At 30.8% G+C, this 21148-nt stretch overlaps 1 protein-coding gene across 1 annotated transcript in view; it reads right to left on the bottom strand.

Annotated features, from left to right (window-relative positions):
* The window catches only part of LOC121121667 (solute carrier family 35 member F2-like), a 221402-nt gene that overhangs the window by 113644 nt on the left and 86610 nt on the right, over positions 1 to 21148 (bottom strand). Inside the window, exon 2 of the mRNA XM_040716632.2 lies at positions 20472 to 20898. Within this exon, the coding sequence (XP_040572566.2) occupies positions 20472 to 20878 (407 nt within the window). The 5' untranslated portion in view covers positions 20879 to 20898. The remainder of the gene's footprint in view (positions 1 to 20471; positions 20899 to 21148) is intronic.

The raw sequence follows: 21148 nt of genomic DNA, 5'->3' as shown, positions 1-21148 counted from the left end.
AAGCTGCTCTACTTCCAAATATCTATCATATTGTAAGGATAACCATGTTTATTGACGGTTTCTTTTATTTTTACATACCGACTTGACGTGTTTTTGCATCACTGGGGATAAAACTCCTACAGGCAATTAAATGCTCGACACTACTATGTATCTAGGGTTGCAAGTTTTCTTGATCTAGGTGAGCACACCGGCAATTACTATCTTGCTAGCATTCAAATATAATAGTAAAAAGAAACAACTATATGTTGAATACTTGAACAACTCTTAAATGTTAAACAATTTATGCCGGGTGTAGAAAAAGTTCAGAGACCTGCCTCTCAGTAGTCATTAAAATATTCCTAATTGGTGAGGATGATGTTCTCCATAGGAAATTTTATTTTATAATTTTTTTTAGTATAAAAATCTACAATTAATTATGAATCTGGCCACCATTAGCCTCAATGACAGCCCACAACTGCCTCTGACCCCCTTGGACACATTAACATTAGTCGATCTCCGACAAGAAGATCTTCAAGGTGGATGCTGTTCTGAAGAGGAGAAGTGATCGTTTTTTGACTGAATCGAGAGCTCAGATCGAAGCAACTTTGATTACCAAACATACAGCTCAGGTCATGTTCCTCAGCGTCGTGACGTCTGACGGCAGCAAGATGCCTTCTTACTTCTTCAAGGTCAATTAGAAAGTCAACATGAACGTCTACTACAAGTTCTTAATTTACTATGTCTTGCCATGGTTGAAGAGTAATTTCCCTTGGGGCAAATATGTGTTTACACAAGAGGGCGTCCCAGCATACACGTCCAAGAAGGTGCAAGGAGAGCATGTCTACCTTCTGGCGAGCAAACTTCTTGCCTTCGTCCTCTCCAGACCTAAACGCTTGAGCTTTGCTGTTTGGCACGTCTTGGAAGGCAAGACGAATACGACTTCTTAACCAAATATCGTTGCCCTGAAGGGTGTGATCATGGAGTAGTGAAACAACCTGTCCTAGGACTTCATTAGGGCCAGCTGCACATCTGTTTTTCCCTGCGTTGAAGCTATCATTCAGAATGGAGGTGGGCATATTGAATAAAAAGTGTAAAAAATTGTTGAATTCCAAACTTTCGCTCAAATTGAGACAAAATAAAAATATGTAGAAGTAAAAACGATTTTTAAAAAATTAAAATTTTTGAGTCCTCGCCCTGTATACATTATATTTTATTATTAATGAAAAAAGTTTTATGCTTAATACATACACAAATATATATATATATTCGATAAGATACAAAAAAGGTACAAAATAAGAAAAATGACAACGTAGGTTTATTGGTACGGTTCTAGATGATTGAAGTTAGGTTATTTTCAATCACTTTATTTAATATATTGTATATTCTATGTATGTTTCTGGTACATTACACCAGTCAACACTTTTTTGCCCTTGTATTGAGAGGATGTGTTTCTGATTGCTATTATCTTGAGAAAATTTGTATATAACGCTTACACCTTAAATTATGGGCTATTCTGAGCAACATTTTATATACCTTAAATAAGCCTTGATGTCTTATAAAAAGTAAGGTGAAGTAAAAGTAATTATTATTATTATTTGATTTTTGATTTAATTTCTATTCATGTTAATCTAAACAGTAATTACATGACGGTTGGAATCGAAGAGTTCCATTATTTTCTCCATATTTTCGACAATTGGCCTTGAAGAACGTGTTGCATCTTAGACATACAGATTATTGGAACGGAATCAACTATATTGAAGAAAAACTGTGAAACTTGGCGTATTTTCCCTATGCTGGTATCCATTTATGACGAGTGCTCAAACAAACCTGAGTCAAGCAATGATAAAACTATCTTAATATTAAAAAAAATAAAAAGAAAACGTATCTTTCTAACGCACTCTAGTGTACTCGACCGCCCTTAAACAGCACTACATATACAATACTAAAGGCATTTATTCAAAAATAATGGATTTTCTTTTAATACTTCTATTAGATAAAAACACTTTTTCAGAGAAGATATCTACTTTCTAAAAATTAATTTTTCAAATATATATTTTTGCAAATCTATATTTCAAATATAAGATAATACAACTTTTATCATTGTGATGAAAAAAAAATGAAATTTTTAGACTTTTATCAAAGGTCAATTTTTTATCCTTTTTTGATAAATAACAAACATTTTTCCGATTATGCCAAAAAAAAAAATATATATATTTTGAATCTGAAAATAAAAACTTACCAACTATTTTTATGTTTTTTTCTTTTGAGTAGATCTTTAAGGCGATCGAAGTATTTTTAAGAAAAAACAGTCAAGTGGAGACTATGTTGTTAGAAATGTTGGTTTATTAAGATCAATATTAATATTTTTGCTCAAAACAGAAGCCCCAAGAGTATAACATATAGCTGTATAAAAAAATAAATCAGCATAGGACTCTTAAATTTTTGAAAATGTGAAAAATGGGATCAAAAAATTGACGAGCAACTTTCTCCAAAAAATCAATTACATAAACTGCCCAGGGGATAAACATTTATTGAAAAAAAGGGAAGGCAATATCATATAAGAGATATAAAATATAGTCAACCGGAATATTATGGTCTAGTTTTGATCAATATATTTTTGCTTTTTATCTAATTAATATATTCATCCTAATATAAGTGGGTTTTTTTTAATATTTGTATTGTGCTTTGGATAGTTAGCGGTAAACTTGTGTCAGTTTTTAATATGTCATTTAAAATCTGTCCTCTTCTTATTATCGGCCTTTGAGTTTTTTCCCTAAATTTTAAAACATGACATCATTAACACTGACATGGGGTCTTGCGAAAGAAATTTGTTGTTGGAACATTTCTGGATAGTAGTTAACCCAAAGAGTATTCTCATATAATAATCTAAAGTGGCATTTTTACAAGGATTCCGAAAAAATTACATTCCAAGTTCTAATGATAAAAAATATAATAGTATTATTTTTTTTACATTTTTATAATTAAATAGAAATATCTGAGGAGCAGTTTCCTATTTGAAAAGGTAAAATGGAAGTTAATCAAATTTTTAAACATTTCATAACTTCATTTGTTATTTGAACATTTCTAAAATTAATTTTTCTACCATAAAAAGAAAAATATGTCTTATTATTTTGTCAAAAATAAAGAATGTTTTTAATTTTATGTAAAATAACGATAAGTTTTTTATTATAAATTTAAAGTAAACTTATATATTTGTTATAGAAAACTTATTTCTTTCATAACAATTTTCATTCAATTTCAATTACTAAATTGATTGTCAAATTTTTTTTTAACTTTTTTTCTAGAGTTAAAACATGAATTTCAGTATGAAACTAAAACATTATATTCTATTATAAAAAATTCTTTATTTATTTGATAATACCTTGTTTAAATTTATTGATAATCTAAGACTTTTTTTTTATAGAAGTTTAGTGAATTTAATTAACTGTCCTGCTTAAAAGTCGTCCCTAAGTTTTTCCTTTTGATTTTTTGGATTCTTTTTTTTTCTTTCATTGCACGGGTTTGGACGTGTAATGGTTGCATAAAAATGATAATATTGTGGGTATTATTTTATACAAGATATGCACCCTCATCAAAAACTGATACATTCTTATTTTCTTCCTCATAAAGTAATGAATCTTCTATATAATTATTTATCAAAAATAAAATTTAATGTTTTTAAACTAAGAATATCAATTTATATCTTGTGGAATCCCTAAACTCATCTTGTTAGGATTATTTTATAAATATGATTTATATTTTCTCCATTTTTTTTTAATATTCATAGAAGTATTCTTAGCATTTTCATTAATGAGTGCTAAATTAATGGAATTGTTTAAAAAAATGGTACAAAGTTAGAAATGACGTTAATTTTATCATTGTTCAACTGTTTTTATCATTTTATATAAGTGTTATTTTCGGGTTTGTTTCTCATCCAGTTCTCTAACCAAGTTATAGAAAGGATATTCACAAAACTGAGTGTTAAAAAAAGCATCGAGGCACGTATCACTATAAGGAGTATTAGAACAGAGAATACTCTTTTTTTCCCTTCCTTTGTTTGATCAAGTAAGGACTATTTTTTTTAGAGAATAATGGTTATGAAATTGTGGGAAATGAATTAAAATAATCATTTAATAACCATTTTAAGGAATAAAATTAGTTTTAATTGACTAATTTTTATTTACTTTATAAGAATAGGGTTACTGATAATTTAATTTCGAACTTATTTTGTACTGATCCCTTAATAATGTATTTTGTGTCCTAAACCAATTACTACTAGAGAGAAAAATCAGAGACCTAATTCAGAAAGCTGTTAACTGCAGTCCTTAAATTCATATAATTTATTATTTTTCCTTCCTAGCTTTGTTTATGATTATTACTTATATTACTTTTATAACGTCTCAAATAATAATGAGCAATGAAGTAAATGAACTACAGCCAACAGCTGACTCAATTATGTTTCCTAGTAGTACATGCCCAAATTAATTATTTTAATCAAAATATTAATTATAAAATAATTGCAACAAATATGCATAGTTTTATACTAGAATATATCTTTCATTTGTGGTAACAATTTGACGATGTACAATTATAATGATTAATTCCTTTATTCTTCTTCCGCTCCAACACGTATGTTTTAAATTCAGAAATTTTGGCATTAAACACATATGCTACAACAAAATTGTACATATTTTGTATACTTATTATACAAGTTTCTGTGCCTCAAAACTATAATTAAATTTTATATCCTTCTACTATAACAACAATATAGAACATGTGTTTTATATTTTAAGTTAATCATTTTCAATTCATCTTAAAGATTACCCAATGTTTTTGAGTTATACTCATGTGTCATTGTGTAATTACTATAGATGTAAAAAAATATCAATATCTAAGGTATTGCGATATGATATCAATACATATATAGTAACCATGCTCATACATGGATGGTGGTACTCCTGATTGGAAGTGGTATTGAAGTAGGAAATAGAAAATAACCAAGTGTGTTGACTTTAAATTAACTTACGAAGACTTGAAAAGTCACAAGCACCATAATGGTGACTTTGGCATATTAAATATATTTAGAGGGAAGGTAAATTCATTTTATAAACATAGTCATTCAAAACTAAAGTGGCAAATAACAATTAATGCTTAAAAAAATTGACTTATGATAATTGATACTGTCCCTCCTATCCATGAGTCAATAACCATTACCAGAGATAAAAATAATAATGCTATCATCCATCGGTATGCTAAAAAAGAAAACCGAAAATTAACATGTTAACCCTGACAATTTGAGGAATGTTGAAGGGGTTGGAAAGGAAGTAAACACAAATCCTTCACTAAATCAAGTAAAAATATTGACAAAAATTACTTTGAGGTTGATAATAAACGTTAGTCTTAGTCCAGCAAGGACCATTTATTTTAACCAAAACTTCCCAACCAATTTTGTATAGGCAAGAATAGTCACCATATTAATCTATTTTCTTACTCAGTTTTTATCAAGGTTGAATGACTTACTAAATGGTCAAATTTGAGGAGAAGAATAATTGATATTAAAATATTAAACGGCCATGTCTTCTGAATATGAGCTTGTTAATTAGAAAATTGTTACTCTTACAAATCGTATTCAATGTTATGTAATACGTCAAAGAACAATTCCATCATCATTATCAAGACCCAAAAAAAAAAAAAAAGAATATATATATATATAATAATAATAATAAATATATATATATAAAATAAGACCACCCAAATTGTTTCAATGTTTAATTGTCTAATAACGATGTTACATTAAAAATTGAATAAAATGATGTCCAATTAAAAAATAAAAAATGAATTAATATATTGCTTGTAGTCTTCCTTAATTTAAAGTAAAATAAAAAATTATTTTCTAATGTATGAAATGTAATGCGTATAAAATTGGTAGTTTCAATTTTTAAGTGTATTTGTTTTAAAACTCATTGTATCTACATATCCAATAAAACTTATTTTTCTTATGAATAATTATAATTTTTTTACATGAATAAATATATTCATGTGACAAGATCAAATGAATATAACTATTTAATATCATTGTATAATTTTTCTATACCAATATATTAATTTTAAATTGCATGTGAACAAAAATGCATGTATCCTGCAATGTCCCACTTCATATCTCTAGGCATCCAAATATTGTAAAATTAATGGATTTTTTTAATGGCAAACCCATTCCTTCTCGCTATACTACCACAATGTTCATGGGATCTCAAAGTAAATTAGTGTTGTCAAAGATTAAGAAAGAACTTGCAGGAAATTATAGTCCTCTTATCTTAGATGAAACTACGATTCATGACTAAATAGTTGATAAGTTGCTCTTATTTAATAAATTTGGAAGATGTTAAGAAAGCTGACATTTGAAAAAATAAGAAATATTCAAGTTAAAAGCCTTAAAAACGTTTTGTGGTGAAAGGCTAAAGGTTTTCATTATCAATGTTGCAGCTTAATGTATAAAAGCAGTCAAAAAACCTAATGAACATTTTCCAATGACGTTGCTTGTCACCCCTCTATCTCTGAAGTAAAATTTTTGTTTCTTAATTCTGGTGATTGAAAACGATTGATTACTACGCCGAGCACTTAAATTCAGTCTTAATTGAAGGGATAAAAATAGGGATGTAATCAATAAATCAATGGCATAATGTTGTTCATTCATGACATGTAAGACCATTGTTATAGTAAAATTTCTAAGGACAATTTAAATGAGTACTGATTAATGTCCAGGTTATCATCAATAAAACCTACATAGCACAATCAATATAAAAAAACCAAATATTACGATATATTTTTTTAATATTATTCACCTGTCTATCTAGACTCATAACTCTCATTAATTATTTACAGCTTCCTGATAGATCCTCTTCATATTTCATTAAAAAAAAATTATTCTAAATAATAAATATAGTTAAAGAAACAAGTAAAGATCCATTAAATGCAATATTCAGAGCTGTATTTCATTCTAGCTTTTCAGTGTTCAGGTCAAGTCCGAGTCCTCATGCTCCCGGTATTTCTCGTTTTGAGTAAAAGTCCTTTTGCTCCGGTTCAATGGGAAAATAAGTATGTCCGGATCTACATAGAGTCTCATCTAAGACAAGGTATATTTTTCCAACATGTGAGGAATTAGTTAAATTTGCGACAACCAGTAAAGTTGCACAAGAATGCATGCCAATACTAAAATCTTTATTTGAAAAAACAAACAAATAAATATCCCTCACAATTTTAAAACCAAATATTGATTCTGGTTAAGATGGATTATTACAAGGGTTCTTACTAAAGAAAGACGAGTACATTTTTAAACGTGCGAGGATACATTTGTACAATTTGGTATTACAAGTATAGAAAGAACTAATTTTTACATGCCAATTGCACCCATTTTCTTTTCACTAATATTAAAGTAATACGACATAGGAATAGAGAAGTGAAAATATGTGTTTTTATAACCGTGCTAAGATAAAATGGAACTAATTTAAAAAACTTATTTGTATCTTGTAAAATTTATTCTAACACGATTAGGGGTAACAATTACAAATTAATAGAGCTAATTTGAAATCAACCAATCAACGTTCAACCCACTGAGAATAGTGGGGAACAGAATATCATCATATCAGAATAATGAAGATGGAAAAATTACATAAAAGGGTATTATCCTATTTTTGAATCCTCATTCAATTAACAAATTATTATCTTGGAACAAATGTTCACTATGTAGTATTGTGTGTTTGTTTTTTTGACCGACACAAAAGTTAGACATATTTTAGTGTGCTCTGCGGCTTTCTTGTATATAAAAAATGAAAAGAAAAAGTCATTTTAAGGATAAATTCTTAAAAAACATTATGCTATATAATTGCTTAAATTTTAAATGTGATCACCCAATCCGGAAAAAAAATTGTAATTTAAAGGCGAAGAAGCCAACATATTTTAATGTTAAATAATGATTTGGGTTTTGCAATTGTTTTAGGCATAAATAACAAATGTGTTTTATATATAATTAGGGCTTCATTTACAAAAAAGTTTTGATTATTGTTAAATATTTTTTGTAAAAGATTGATTTTGTGATGACAACCGGTATAATATATATATAAATAACTTTTGTTCAAAGAAATGTACATGTAAAGTAATTGTATTAATGCCGTACAAGGAAAATGGTTTATAAAGTATTTCTCAACATAACACATGAGGGAGTTGGTATTATAAATTAATAATAATTTATTAATTATACTCTAAATACGTGCTCGTAATTCGATTAATCCTTTGTACAACATTCAATTTATCAAACAATTTCCACATTGTTCATACATTTTTCAATTTCTTATGATACATTCTACATTGTTCATCATGACAGGAGATTCGATTCAGGACATCGAGAAGACATATTCATTATAAAATGGTAGACTTACTATTAAGTTTATGATTACTTAGATACTTTAACTTAGAAGCAATTGGAAAGCAGATGAAAGGACGTGCGTTTTTTGTTAGTGAAAATCTGTATTATTAAATATCATATTAATAATTCTTCTATAAATAATAATATTATTGAGTGATTAAGTACATTACGCATCTGGATCGTCAAGGATCGAAAGAATGTCATCCCTCAAAGAAGTTACTGTGACACAAACGACGAGATAGTACCAGTGAGCAGAATAGGCCAGCAATCGGGGTTAGTTGTGGAAGATATTAAAAATATGTCGGGGGTACTTCCCACAACGGTTTATCGGTATTTTTGATTACCAAAAAGATTCCGACGACATTGAATATGACGTCATCCAAGAAGAAAGTAAGGCCAATAATGGTGATATAGGAATTCGTTGGGAATTCTTTGATTTATTGATTAAAAAACAAGATGACCTTGGACCATCAAGTCATGACTTCTTGGACTATGATGTAGTTGAGATTGCCATAAATAAGTTAGGAATCCAAGTATATGATCTGTCTCACGTCAGATTTGAAATGGGGCTGAAAGTGGCTAGATTGGAGCTAAGCACCCGATGGATATACTGTCTTGTCTATGTGTCTTGAACTCTGAAATTTCAAACACATTGCGTTTATTCACAAAGAAAGTTAAGGAGGTGGGTTTTGTGAGGTTGGAGTTAAACAAAAAAAGTCGTAATCAATACCCTGCACTTAAAGCATCGAACTTTTCCCTTGGATCCGGCTCCGTTGTATTTGACGTGAAAAGAGGGCCATCCAATATCCCTACCCTAAGCCCAGTAAGTGGTCTGATCATCAAACTCGATTTTACACGAATGAGAAAACAATGTTCCAATTGCTTCAAATTTAGATTACTTGTACTAATAATTCGATCTGCATAAAAGAATACAAAAATCTTCTCATGGGCTCACTAATAGAAAATTACAACTTCATCGATCTTATTCATATCTTATTTTTTGGAAAAAAGAATGACACTCTATGCAATATAAAAGTGTTAGAAAAGTATTCCCCTACAAAAGGTAACAAATGTATCTTAGTTGGAGACCTAAACATCACAAGAAAATCATACAGAGACGAGCTTGGATACAAAGGTTCCCATAATATTAAAAATCTTGAAAAAGTGGTCAAAGATTTAAATCTTAACAATGCTGGGCTAGTGTTTGACAGTGCCTAACCAACAATGGCATATGATGGGAGAACAACATCTGGTAATAAAATACATGGAAGACTAGACTATATTTTCATACCCAAGAATGCAATGGGCTTGTTGGAACAATTTAGGGGGTTGCTTTCTTACATTTCAAATCATCATCCCATTTTAACATCTTTTAAAAGTCTAACAAGGCTCAAAAATCCTTCTGGAAACTTAACGTGCCCCTTTTGGAATCAAAGGAAATCTGTAATGAAATTTTAGAATTAATGTAAAATATAAGATCAAAACTAGAGTTAGGGGAAATAAAGTCGTGGGACGCCTTAAAGAACATTGAGAACCAATCCATAGTAATTTTTGTCCAGAAGGGAAGAGAAAAGTCTAAAGATACGAAAAACATAATAAAGAAATAGAAGCATTGAAAAACAAAATTGCAGATTCATACTCCAAGTTAGAAAGTTTGCGAGCATATAAAAGAAAGGGTTAAATGATAAGGTGTTAAACCAACCTGGTGGACCTTAACATTTGAGGGAAGTCTTCTTTGAAATATTTGGAAGACCTTTGACGCACGAAAAAAAAATGACATCTCTTAGGATGCGAACAGGATAATAACTGAAGATCCTATCGATATAGCTGAAGAAGCTTTTAATTTTTATTTTAAATTATACGACTGCCCTGAGTGTCCTACGGACTCCCCGTGCGAATTGTGTTACAATTGGCGACTCATAAAAGATCCTTAAAATCTTTACAACTCTCCTTGGGATCTAAATACGGAGAGACATATAATCAAATTAGTTATAAATTTAAAGACAAAGACGACCCAATTACACCAATTAAGATTACTAACTTTATCAGGAACTACAATAAAAAAAATACAAGTCTCCAGGGCCCTCGGGTCTGCTCTTTGAATTTTATAAAGCTTTTAATACGCAGTATAACCCTTGTTCTTCACGCGGTCTATGAAGATATATTTAAAAGGGGATTCGTTCCAGATTTCATCAGCACCGGATCTCTGGCATTGATACAAAAGAAAAATCGCTCAGGGGAAGAACTAAAAAAATTACAGGCCAATATATCTTCTAAATACCTCCTAAAAAATCCTCACGGGTGTCATAAATAATAGAATGGTCAAACTCCTCCCACAGTTCATCTCTCTAGCTCAAAAAGGTTTCCTTAAATCAAGGCTCCTTGAAGATATTCCTCGCTCAATCCAAGATGCTATTGACTGTTCGGAAAATAAAGACTTTGCAGAACTTATGTTTGACTTTGAGAAAACATTTTATATTGTCTCCCATAAATTCATAATTGGGCAACTATATAAATATGGATTTCCAGATGGATTTATTAACAAAATATCGGCCATACTGAGGAACTCTTCTCCGAAAATCAGGAACCAAAAAAACATTTTATATCCATCTAGGAGCACGACAAGGAGATCTTCTTTCTCCAACTCTCTTTATAATTGCCATAAACGACATTTATGAGAAAATCCATGGTGACCCTAGAATTAAGGGAATAAAAATAGGTAACATGTCGATGAAATGTCTTTTATATGCAGATTAACTGACGCTTTTCTGTAAAGGAACTATAGAGGAAGTGCTACAGTCAATTGAGACTTCTATTGAAACAATACAAGGGTTCGAAAAAATATCAGGACTATGTATACATATAGGAAAAACACAAATACTTGCCAACTGTGAGGACTATCTGAAGTTACATTTACAAAATATTGAATTCGCCCAGTCAACATCACTCTTGGAATTATAGTATCCACTAAGGCGAAGATTGCTACCATTAGAAATGAAGACTATATAAAAGAAAAATTGGAGAGAAGTGCCCAATTTTATAAAAGAGCCCCCCTCATGCGCTTTGAAAAGATTAAGGCTTGGGACATAAGTGAGGTATTGAGTGAAGAAGTTTATAAAATACGAGAAAACCTAGTATGGGGACAATCTCGTGCGTATGTTTCAAGAAACCGCATAAACATCCCTATCAAAACTTAGAGACTCGGCTCGACAAACGATGAAGCCATGCGGAAGACGCTGAATCTATCATGGCTCAAAAGATTTAGAAAATGCAACATTTTCTGAGCTGAAAGAATTCGATATTTATTTTAGCTTATTACAGAATACAATTTTAATGAGTAGATCTTTGCAGGTCCACTGGAAATTTTCAGAGTCGTGAATAGATGTGCACAGTACTGGAAAGTGATGGGTTAATCATGGAGATAAATTATAGACTACGTGCTTCCTTTTTTTGGCCTAACGAGCCTTTCAACTTAAACACTCGTCTGAGAAGTCGAGACGAGTATTTCGAAAACCATGGGATAACGTCTGTCGGTCAGCTGCACTCAAATAGCATCGTTTTGAAGAATGTCATACTTTTGCTACGTTCCAAAACACTGTTCCGGATCCAAAAAGCGGATAGGAACTCCGTAATATAATGCACTAGAAACTGTTTCTAGTAAATGTTTAAGAGAAGCCTTTTGAAACGCCCTTGTTATGAAATAACATTCCACTCTAGTTGAGAGAAGAATGAAGAGACTGTACCTAGAAAGAGATATGAAAAGAGTAGACACATTAGTGATTTTGAAAACCCTTTCAGTGATTCTCGGCAGAAGTGGCAAGGAAGAGTACAAGCTGGCAACATCCTCACTTTTTACCAATAAATCCAAAGCGAGTCCGTAAGATAAAAAAGTGTTCTTTCTGTAAGGAAGTGGAAGACATGGTATGGCACCACTACGGAGTGAGACTCACCCAGATGGATAGGCTTATCGTCACGTCTGCATCATATGAAGAGTGTCTCAAAATAGGGAATATTCTTTCCAAGGTCCAGGAAGTATTCTACGTGGCGAAGCATACGAATGGAATTATTCCACTCGAAATCCAAAGCTGCGTGTCCACCTTGATTAATTTCATGGGCTCCTTCTCAAGTGGAGGTTTTATATACGCTGTTGACAAATAGCATCGATCCAATGGAGCGTTGTTTGTTTCTTTCCTTCTCTATCTCTGAGAATATATCATTGGGAGATTTACTCGTTTGTGATCCTTTTTCAAGGGGAGGGGGAGAGAAGAAAAAAAATTTGTCCTTTTATTTAGGTTATTGCGTATTTAAATATTTTAGATTCCGAAACTAATGTTTATTTCAATTTATATATAGTAATATTATAGACGTTATTATTTTATATATATAAAGAAGGCAATTGTGCAAGAAAATGAAATTTAATACATCCTTGAAGAAGGCAGAAAAGCAATTCAAATGATATATTAGATTTCTTGGATAATAGTTCGGGAAAATGTATGGAATAACCCTCACCTTCTATGGTTACTGTTAAAATTGCTAGATTATAACTTCAAAGTCTATTTAAACACCTAGGAAACTAAATGTTGTTATAGATGCCCTCAGCATAGATCCAATTAATTACTTACTGACTCTGATACATTGGTCAAACATTCTTTAATCAATGTGGATCTTCAAGCCATCCAAAACTATAATTTGGGGTTATATGTCAATTTTTATTTAAAATATTGTGGGGATCCATCCTTAAATGATGATCAAAATTATCGTCTTGGTATAACTCCAAATATGAAAAAAAACAATACTCTTATTTTGTCATTTGGATTATTCAGGAATAAAAAGAACACCTGCAAACGCTGCTTCATTTAAATTTTCTGTTAAAATGTCTAATGACATTCAATCCTTCAATTGATAGAATCACGTAAGTCATACCAATCTTTTAGATATGCCACTTTATTTAGACCTTTATTTCACTACAAAACCCATCAAGAACGTTGAAGCAAATCTACTGATATTTATGATAAGTAAAGTTTTTTTAGTCTAGGTTTTGTGGATTTTTTTTGATTGAGCTATTGTAGTGACATTTTATAAAAATCCTGCAGTATCATCTAATTTTAACATTTAAGACAGGACTTATTCTATTGCAAAATATTCCAATAATTTCAGGATCATTATCACTTCATCATTTAATGTTTTCCAGACCAATGCATACTTTATTACATTCAATTTTGATACAGGGAGATTTTATCGAAAATAAAAAAATCTACATTCAATAAATTAGAAACCCTTTTAACTTATGTAAACGTTCTTTGCCCACTGTATTAATTTCGTACAATGTTTGAATCTGGAACCCTCAAAGTAGAAAATGTAATCAATCTGCAAGAGTGAATTCTCCATAATGGTCGCTCATATACAATTAAGAACGATGTTAGGAAATTCATACGTCATACAAGATTAATAAAACCAATAAAATCGATTTTTCTTGTTTATTTTTCTTGTATTAATTAATGTATTATCATATTTGATCTTCTGTTAGTGTACATTCTTCTTTCAATCAGGGCAATACGTTACCTCAAATATTATATTTGCAAAAAAATGCAAATTTTAAAATAATCTTAATAACAAGATTAAGTTTATAATTATTATAGTGAAAACATAACAATTTTATTTTACGTTACATTTTGCTTATTCTAATTAGTCAAGCAATAACTTGGGGTAGGGATGTTGTGAAATTCAATTCACCTAAGAGAATTGTAATAATATTGTAAAAGATAAAGTAAATAAAGTTTTTCTTATGTTATTTTGGAGTTGACAAGGTATATCATCTAAAAAAGGAACTGCAATAATTGGTGTATGAGGAATCGAATATAACCATAAAATAATGTACATACAAAAAAAAAAAAAAAAGAATACAAAATAAAGATTTTGGAAAAAATAATCAAAAATTCTTTTTACAAAAAGTTTCTCATTGAATCAGCAAAAAAGAGCATAGGAAAATAAACTTAAAAAATGATGAATAAATTATATTTTTATATGATAAGGAAAGAAAAGAATATATGAATGAAGTTGAGGATCTGGAACTAGTAGATTAAGAAATCAGAATTAATGAAATATAAGTAAATTCATACTGGAATTGAAAACATTGATAAAAATATTAGACGGGGAAAAAGTATGTGCTCCATTAAACCCAGGATATAGAAAAACATAAAGATACTTGCAAAAACCTTAAGAATTGGATTGAAATATTGCGTTCGAAGATACTTAATTTGGCCAAAAAAATAAAGTCATTTGAAAATTGCTGCATAACTAAATATTCTAGAAGTATATACTCTTTTGAAATTGAATGAGCAATAACCTAAGTTAAAAAAAAAGCTCATGTACCTTAAAATAAATGCTAATGAAAAAAACCATTTATATGTTACAATATATGCCCTTATAAAAAATTTGGAAAAGATAATTTTTCATCAATTTACACTTGAAACCAGAAGTGAAGAAAAGTTATTAGAATGAAGATTAAATCTTTGACCACAAGTCCAATTTATTGAATATTTTCAACGAGTCCTCTTATTCGTTTTGAGCTCATTTTAGGTTCATAATAATTTAGCAACTCTCCCGAGCTGTTTAAGCTGTTCTTAAGCACAGAATAAAACAGCTTTTGAGTTCAAGTCGAGTTGCAAGTATTTTAAATATAGAATCAATTTAAAGTTGAGTGTTATTCCCTATCCTTAACTTAAGTCCTATAAACATAAAGTTAGCACATATAAATACATAATTATTACAAAATAAATATATATGAACTGCTTAAGATAACTTCAAATGTATTTAAATATAAGCTAGGTATAAAGCTTTGTATTGCATTTTAATTAGTGTTGTGTCGGTGCTAGTACTAATTTCCTAAATCGAAACCTAAGGACTGATCAGGCAGTCCTTCAGTCACACATTCTAGGCCAGGAGTGCCATACTCACATAAATTTAGGCACCAAATGCAGCTTAATTTGATATAAAGCGGACCAGCATTTATATAATTAAAAACTTGAACTTAGGTATTATTTTTCCTTTGTGTGAGTCACTTATACTAATATAATTAGTGCAAGGAAGAATTAATCAATTATAAAAATATTTATTATTTAAATTTTTCCTTTCATCAAATAAATTATGAAGAACCTAAGAATGGTCTCCAACAGATGCTAAACAGACTCAAATACCATCATCTACTGGTGTTAGTTCCACGACAGTGTTACTCTAATATTGTCTACGAGTAATAAAACACTGCGTCCCTGGTTGACAATATAAAAATCCCAGATTTTAAATAAAATTACCATGAACTAATTCATTTATAATTATAATACAGATTTATCTCTTGGGCAAATTTAATGTTGGGTCAGATCCCTCACTCGGTCCTTATATTTGACACCTCTTAGGCTATATTTATGTATTATTCACTTGTAGCTAGGATAAAAGAATATAAAAGCGAAGAAAATGAAGAATGATAGGTAGAACGTATAATACATGAGTATTTATTATATGTTATAGCCACACATCTCCTACTTTACTGGGTGATCCTCATGAAATCTGAACACTTACTAATTCAATAATTAATGAAGGTTGAGTGATTGAAATTAATTCATATTTCGATATGTTAAAGTTAAACAATTAGCTACAATAAAAAAACAACTTGAGCTCTTTAGGTTACATATCAATCGAGATGGACAACTGAACGTGATTGACAAATTTCAATTCGCGCACTCCACCGTCTATGCCGTCTGTAAGTTCGAAACGTAGTAGAGGAAAAAGGAATCTATCATAAATTCCCTACTGGATCCGTAGGAGTTAAAAAATCAGTCCACGCCAATCCTTTCAAGTCCATGAGAGCCCATGTAAGGGGGTTCACACGTGACTGCCCAAAGGATTATCAAAGAAGTGGGTGGAAATACTCTTGTGAGGGTGGAGAGGCTATTTTTGACATCAGCAATGAAAGAAACCCATTTAATCTGTTGTATGATTCCTTTGTATCAGTCTTTTGAGTTCTTTTTTGACACTTTTGGCCCCCTACAGGCCTGATACCAACCCCTATACTACACCAGGCCCACCATAACAGATGACTAAATCTGCAGTGAGTGCCAGGCCTTGTGCCTCCTCCTGGAAACTATCATTTCCTTTTTGGGGGATACATTAAGGATTAAGAGAGCTCATTTATAGTATTTATTTTGTTGAAATTTTATTGTTAATGAATAAGTTGTAACTTGTTGAAGTTGTGTAAGGATTTTAATGGACCACTCGGTAAATTTCAATTATCTTATCTCTTTGAAAGCGGTTATGCTAAATAGCTTAGATAATATAGGTAATAACTACGACATTTAAGCTGTTGAAGTAATCATTAAAAACCAGTAAGGTCTGGTATCAGGGCTAAAAGACTATATTTGAACCGGACTGATAGGGAAGAAGTAATTTTAGCTTATTTTAGACTCATTTCCCAGTGATTATAATCTATCTGAAAAATGTTACTTTTTGTAATGTCGGCTTTCTTCATCGTTATAAATTTCAATAGGAAGATAATTTCGTCTTGTCAGAAAAGGTAGAAATGTATTATTGTCTTAATTTATGAGAGATAAATTTATTTATGTATGAATATATAGCCAAACGATAAGAACATCATCTGTTAGCTAGAACACGTATAGATATACATTAAAGATATCATTTATATATTTTCTGTTGCTTCCTTATTTATAAATTCTACCATAAATACATTTCTGGCGATTTAAAAATCCCAACATAAAAAATTATACATTTTTCTTCCTTTTTTTTCCAATGTCTTTATTCATCCACTCTACACTAATAAATACATATTTTCATTTATATACAACATAAGCAAGCATTATAGCTTACAGTTAATTTCTTTTTTCAGACTTCTAATAGAAACAGCTCATCAACGATATGACATGATAAAAAACAAAAAAACTACGACAAAACACACATTGATCACGATGAAAATCCAGCAGATAAAATACATATTATCAGGATAAGGGTTAGTATATAGTTGAGACAATAACTAAAATCGAAGGCATTCAATACATATAATTATAATTATTTAGAAGCGAAAACAAAACGGGAGAACAAGACGAAAGTATCGTAAAAATGATTTAAAAGATACATATAGAAATAATATATAAGAAAAGGATGTTGCCTTAGAGACAAAGTTTCCCTTTAAAAGCTTTAATGCAGTTATTCTGAAAAGTTACCACCATCCCCCAAGAAAAGTGATTACTTTATAAATTTGCTATCATGTTTTTTGTAATGCAATTTATCTTGATGCAGCATATAAACTAATCTTCCTCAATTCTACACGACAAATGATCGATCCATCAGCTAATTTTTGGGCTATAAGGCCCTTGCAATTAATAGTTTGCAATTGAATAGTATCAAATGATTTACTATAAATGAATAGCAATTATAGCAGCAGGGATATTCCTCTGCCTAGTTGAGTCCAGAGCAGTTTGAATATTTCTAGAAATATTGGAGATTTGTCTCTTTTTAAAAAACCTTTTTGCTCAACTCCCAGTCTTTTGTTGAGGAAAGACTTCACTTGCTTTGCTAGAACTCCAGCCAATATTCTGTAAGATTCGCTGAGGATGGTTAAGGGGAGCCAATAATGGCTAGGCAAAGTTCCATTTCCTTTTTTTGGAACAAGAAAATCTTACCATACATGGGAGATGCAGGGAGTTGGCCCCTCTTCTCCATATGGTTACCAAACAAACTAAATAGGGCACACTTGTCCCTCCAACTATTTCCTGCAAATTGGCATGAAAAAAAAAAACAAAAAAACGCAGTATCGATTCCGAGTCAGTAAGCACTTTCTGACCGACAATAATTTTTTAACTTTTTTAGAGGAGAAGTCTCTTGCAATAGACAGATCCCGGAACTTATGAAAACGGTTACGTTCTGGGGTAAAATTTCTAGATATTTCTACTTCGGCCATTTCGATGATGCGAAAAGCATTCCATGAACCACAATCAAATGTCCGTAAGAATATAGATCCTCCCATCATTATTTCTTCAATATCCATTTCCATGCGTCTATCTTTTATTGATATTACAAATACTTGTATTTCGAATGATAAGCAACAGTTTATTACAGAGTTTTGCACAGGAAAGGTCCGGATTTTATGAGTTAGCCAGTTTACTTTTAAGAGAAGTCTTAAAATCATCCAAAAGCAACAACCATCAAGGGATTTTGAAAATTTGCTGCGAAAGACAAGAAAATAGTTCTAACTCAATACGTTCATGATCTGTACAAGGTTCGAAGAGGTAACAGCTGAGAACATACAATACGATATCAACGCATGGTCAATTATGAAATATGTGTAATCAAGATCTCCCAGAGAATAATTCCTCATCCCTCTTTAAAAAACTGCATGCATCTACCAATTCCAATTCAATGACATGCTTTACGACAATTTCACAGTTTGGGTGTAATTTTAACTTTATCTAAATCAATATTCAGGTCACCTATTAAAATCAGGGGGAGTGACTTAAATTTACAACTATTAATGATTGATTTAAAGAACAGAAAGATTTCTTATTCTCCCATAGACATTGATAATCAAAAATTGAGAGATATCAGTTGATAATTTTATCTTGTGCCAATCCCTTTTGTCAGAGTATTCCCTAACGCACACTCCATTGCCAATAGATTTGGATATAAGGCTAAGAACTCCTCTCGAGCGATTAGATCTCGTAAAGAAGAAATTAAATTTTGAGGGAAGACATAAGGAACACGATTCTGAGCAAGTTGAAGATACTTTGGAACGTATATCCTGTAGACATACGATGTCGGGTGCAGTATCGATGATTCTCTTAATCAAAGCATGTCAGCTTCTTCTCTCTCTTCCACTTCTCGTACTTAAATAAATAATTTTTATAATGCCGAAACACCCTTACAAAATATGTCATGTATTTATGAACCATTGAACATTTTAAATCTTTTATTCACATCTCATCTTTTATAATGTAAAATTTTTTAATACACAGGAAATATGAATATCATTTTACAATGGCTTTTAATCTAATATTATAGTATCTTGTGATGAAATATATATACACTATTTTTATTCTATTTAACTTTAACTAGTATATAATCCTAATTTTATTCTAACCATTTAAAATTTCTATCTAAATTATTTGTTCATTAAGAGGGTGTGGTCATTACCTCTTTGTGCATATGATTCTTATTTGCTTCTTTGCTTCTTTTTTAATTTTATCATTTGTTGTCAATAATAAAGCAGTACTTACTGGGTATGACAATAAAACGTGGACTGTTAATTAGTGTTAATTTTTTTATTAATATAGGAAAGTTTAGTGATTATATTTTATATTTAGGTATCTGCATTTTTTGTGTATAAACAAACTTTAAAAACATTTTGTGATCTTGCCATCATGAGTAAGAAAAACGATAAAAAAACGCATCTCAGATGTCCTAGATGCTGAAGTTGAGGTAGCGATGATTAAGGAGATTGTGAAGTGGTCTAGGATCATTGTGCTCAAATTGGCCAAAATGAAGAAGGATGTAGATGACCTCGCAAAGAAAAGAGGAAGTGAAGGGGATAATTTAATGAGGAATTCGTAGTTCCTATCCATCTTGGACAAGAAGATGAAGGAAGTCTCAACAAATTAATGAATCACATTGCCAAAGTTTTCTCCGTGGCTGCTAGGACAGTCAGGAGGGCTTTGAAGAGAGACTTGGGATTGTTCTTATATACAAGGTCCCACACCACCATCTGACAGAGTTCATGAGGGCCAGGAAGGCTTGAGAGTCTACGTTTTGCTGCCAAACCCTGTACATTGCCCCCCAAAAAAAAAAAACATCAATCAAAAAGAGCCAAAAAAATAGTTAACTGATTATATCTTTTAGAATATTTGAAAAAAAGCTACTAAAAGCTTTATAATGACTAATAAAAATAAATAGGTAATTTTCGTTGACGGAGGAGGAACAAAATAGAAACAAGGGAAATACCCAGTAAATTAATAAAGGATACAGTAAGTCATAAAAATAAATGTTCAATTACTATTAGACAACATCTTACCTTCGTCGTATTTGTTGCAAATACCTTGTTAGAAAACAATTGGTTCCACAACACCACTTACACCGTTTATTCATTGAACAACAACACACCCGATTTCCCCGACAACAACAGCAATAGTCAGTGCAAAAGCAACGATAATTGTCATTAGAGCTAGATGCTGTTGATAAGGAGCTTGACACTGAGGATGAGTCACTGTTAGAACTTGATGAAGAAGTTGGAGAATGTGGAGGCTTCTTAATCTTGATATTTTGATTAATTCTCTCGGGAGAGTCGGTAAGAAGTGCTGTTCGTCTTTGTCTCTGTAAAGGAGTCATATTTTCAAGTCCTGCACGAAGATCGAGATTCACTTCAATTGGTGGAGGTGTTGAAGACAAGGGAAGAGTCATTTTATGTGGAGTGTTCATCATTGTAAGTCTGTTTATAGTTTCTGAAATATAACAACATAATATTCAATTTGTATGATTAAAAAAAGTTGACTATCATTTATTTCAACACACGAAAGAATCATAATATTAACTTATTTTCCAAAAAAAAAAAAAAAATATAATTGAACCCGGTAAGAAAAAAAAAAAACAAAAAAAAAAAACAACGTTTATAATTACATAATAAGCTGTTGAACATTCTCTACGCCATTTAAATTTTGTATTATTTACTGAATTGCTAAAATTACATTTAAA

The sequence above is a fragment of the Lepeophtheirus salmonis genome, chromosome 7 (assembly GCF_016086655.4).
Source record: "Lepeophtheirus salmonis chromosome 7, UVic_Lsal_1.4, whole genome shotgun sequence".
In the NCBI taxonomy this organism is placed as follows: domain Eukaryota; kingdom Metazoa; phylum Arthropoda; class Copepoda; order Siphonostomatoida; family Caligidae; genus Lepeophtheirus; species Lepeophtheirus salmonis.
This window is presented reverse-complemented; position numbering and strand designations above follow the sequence as displayed.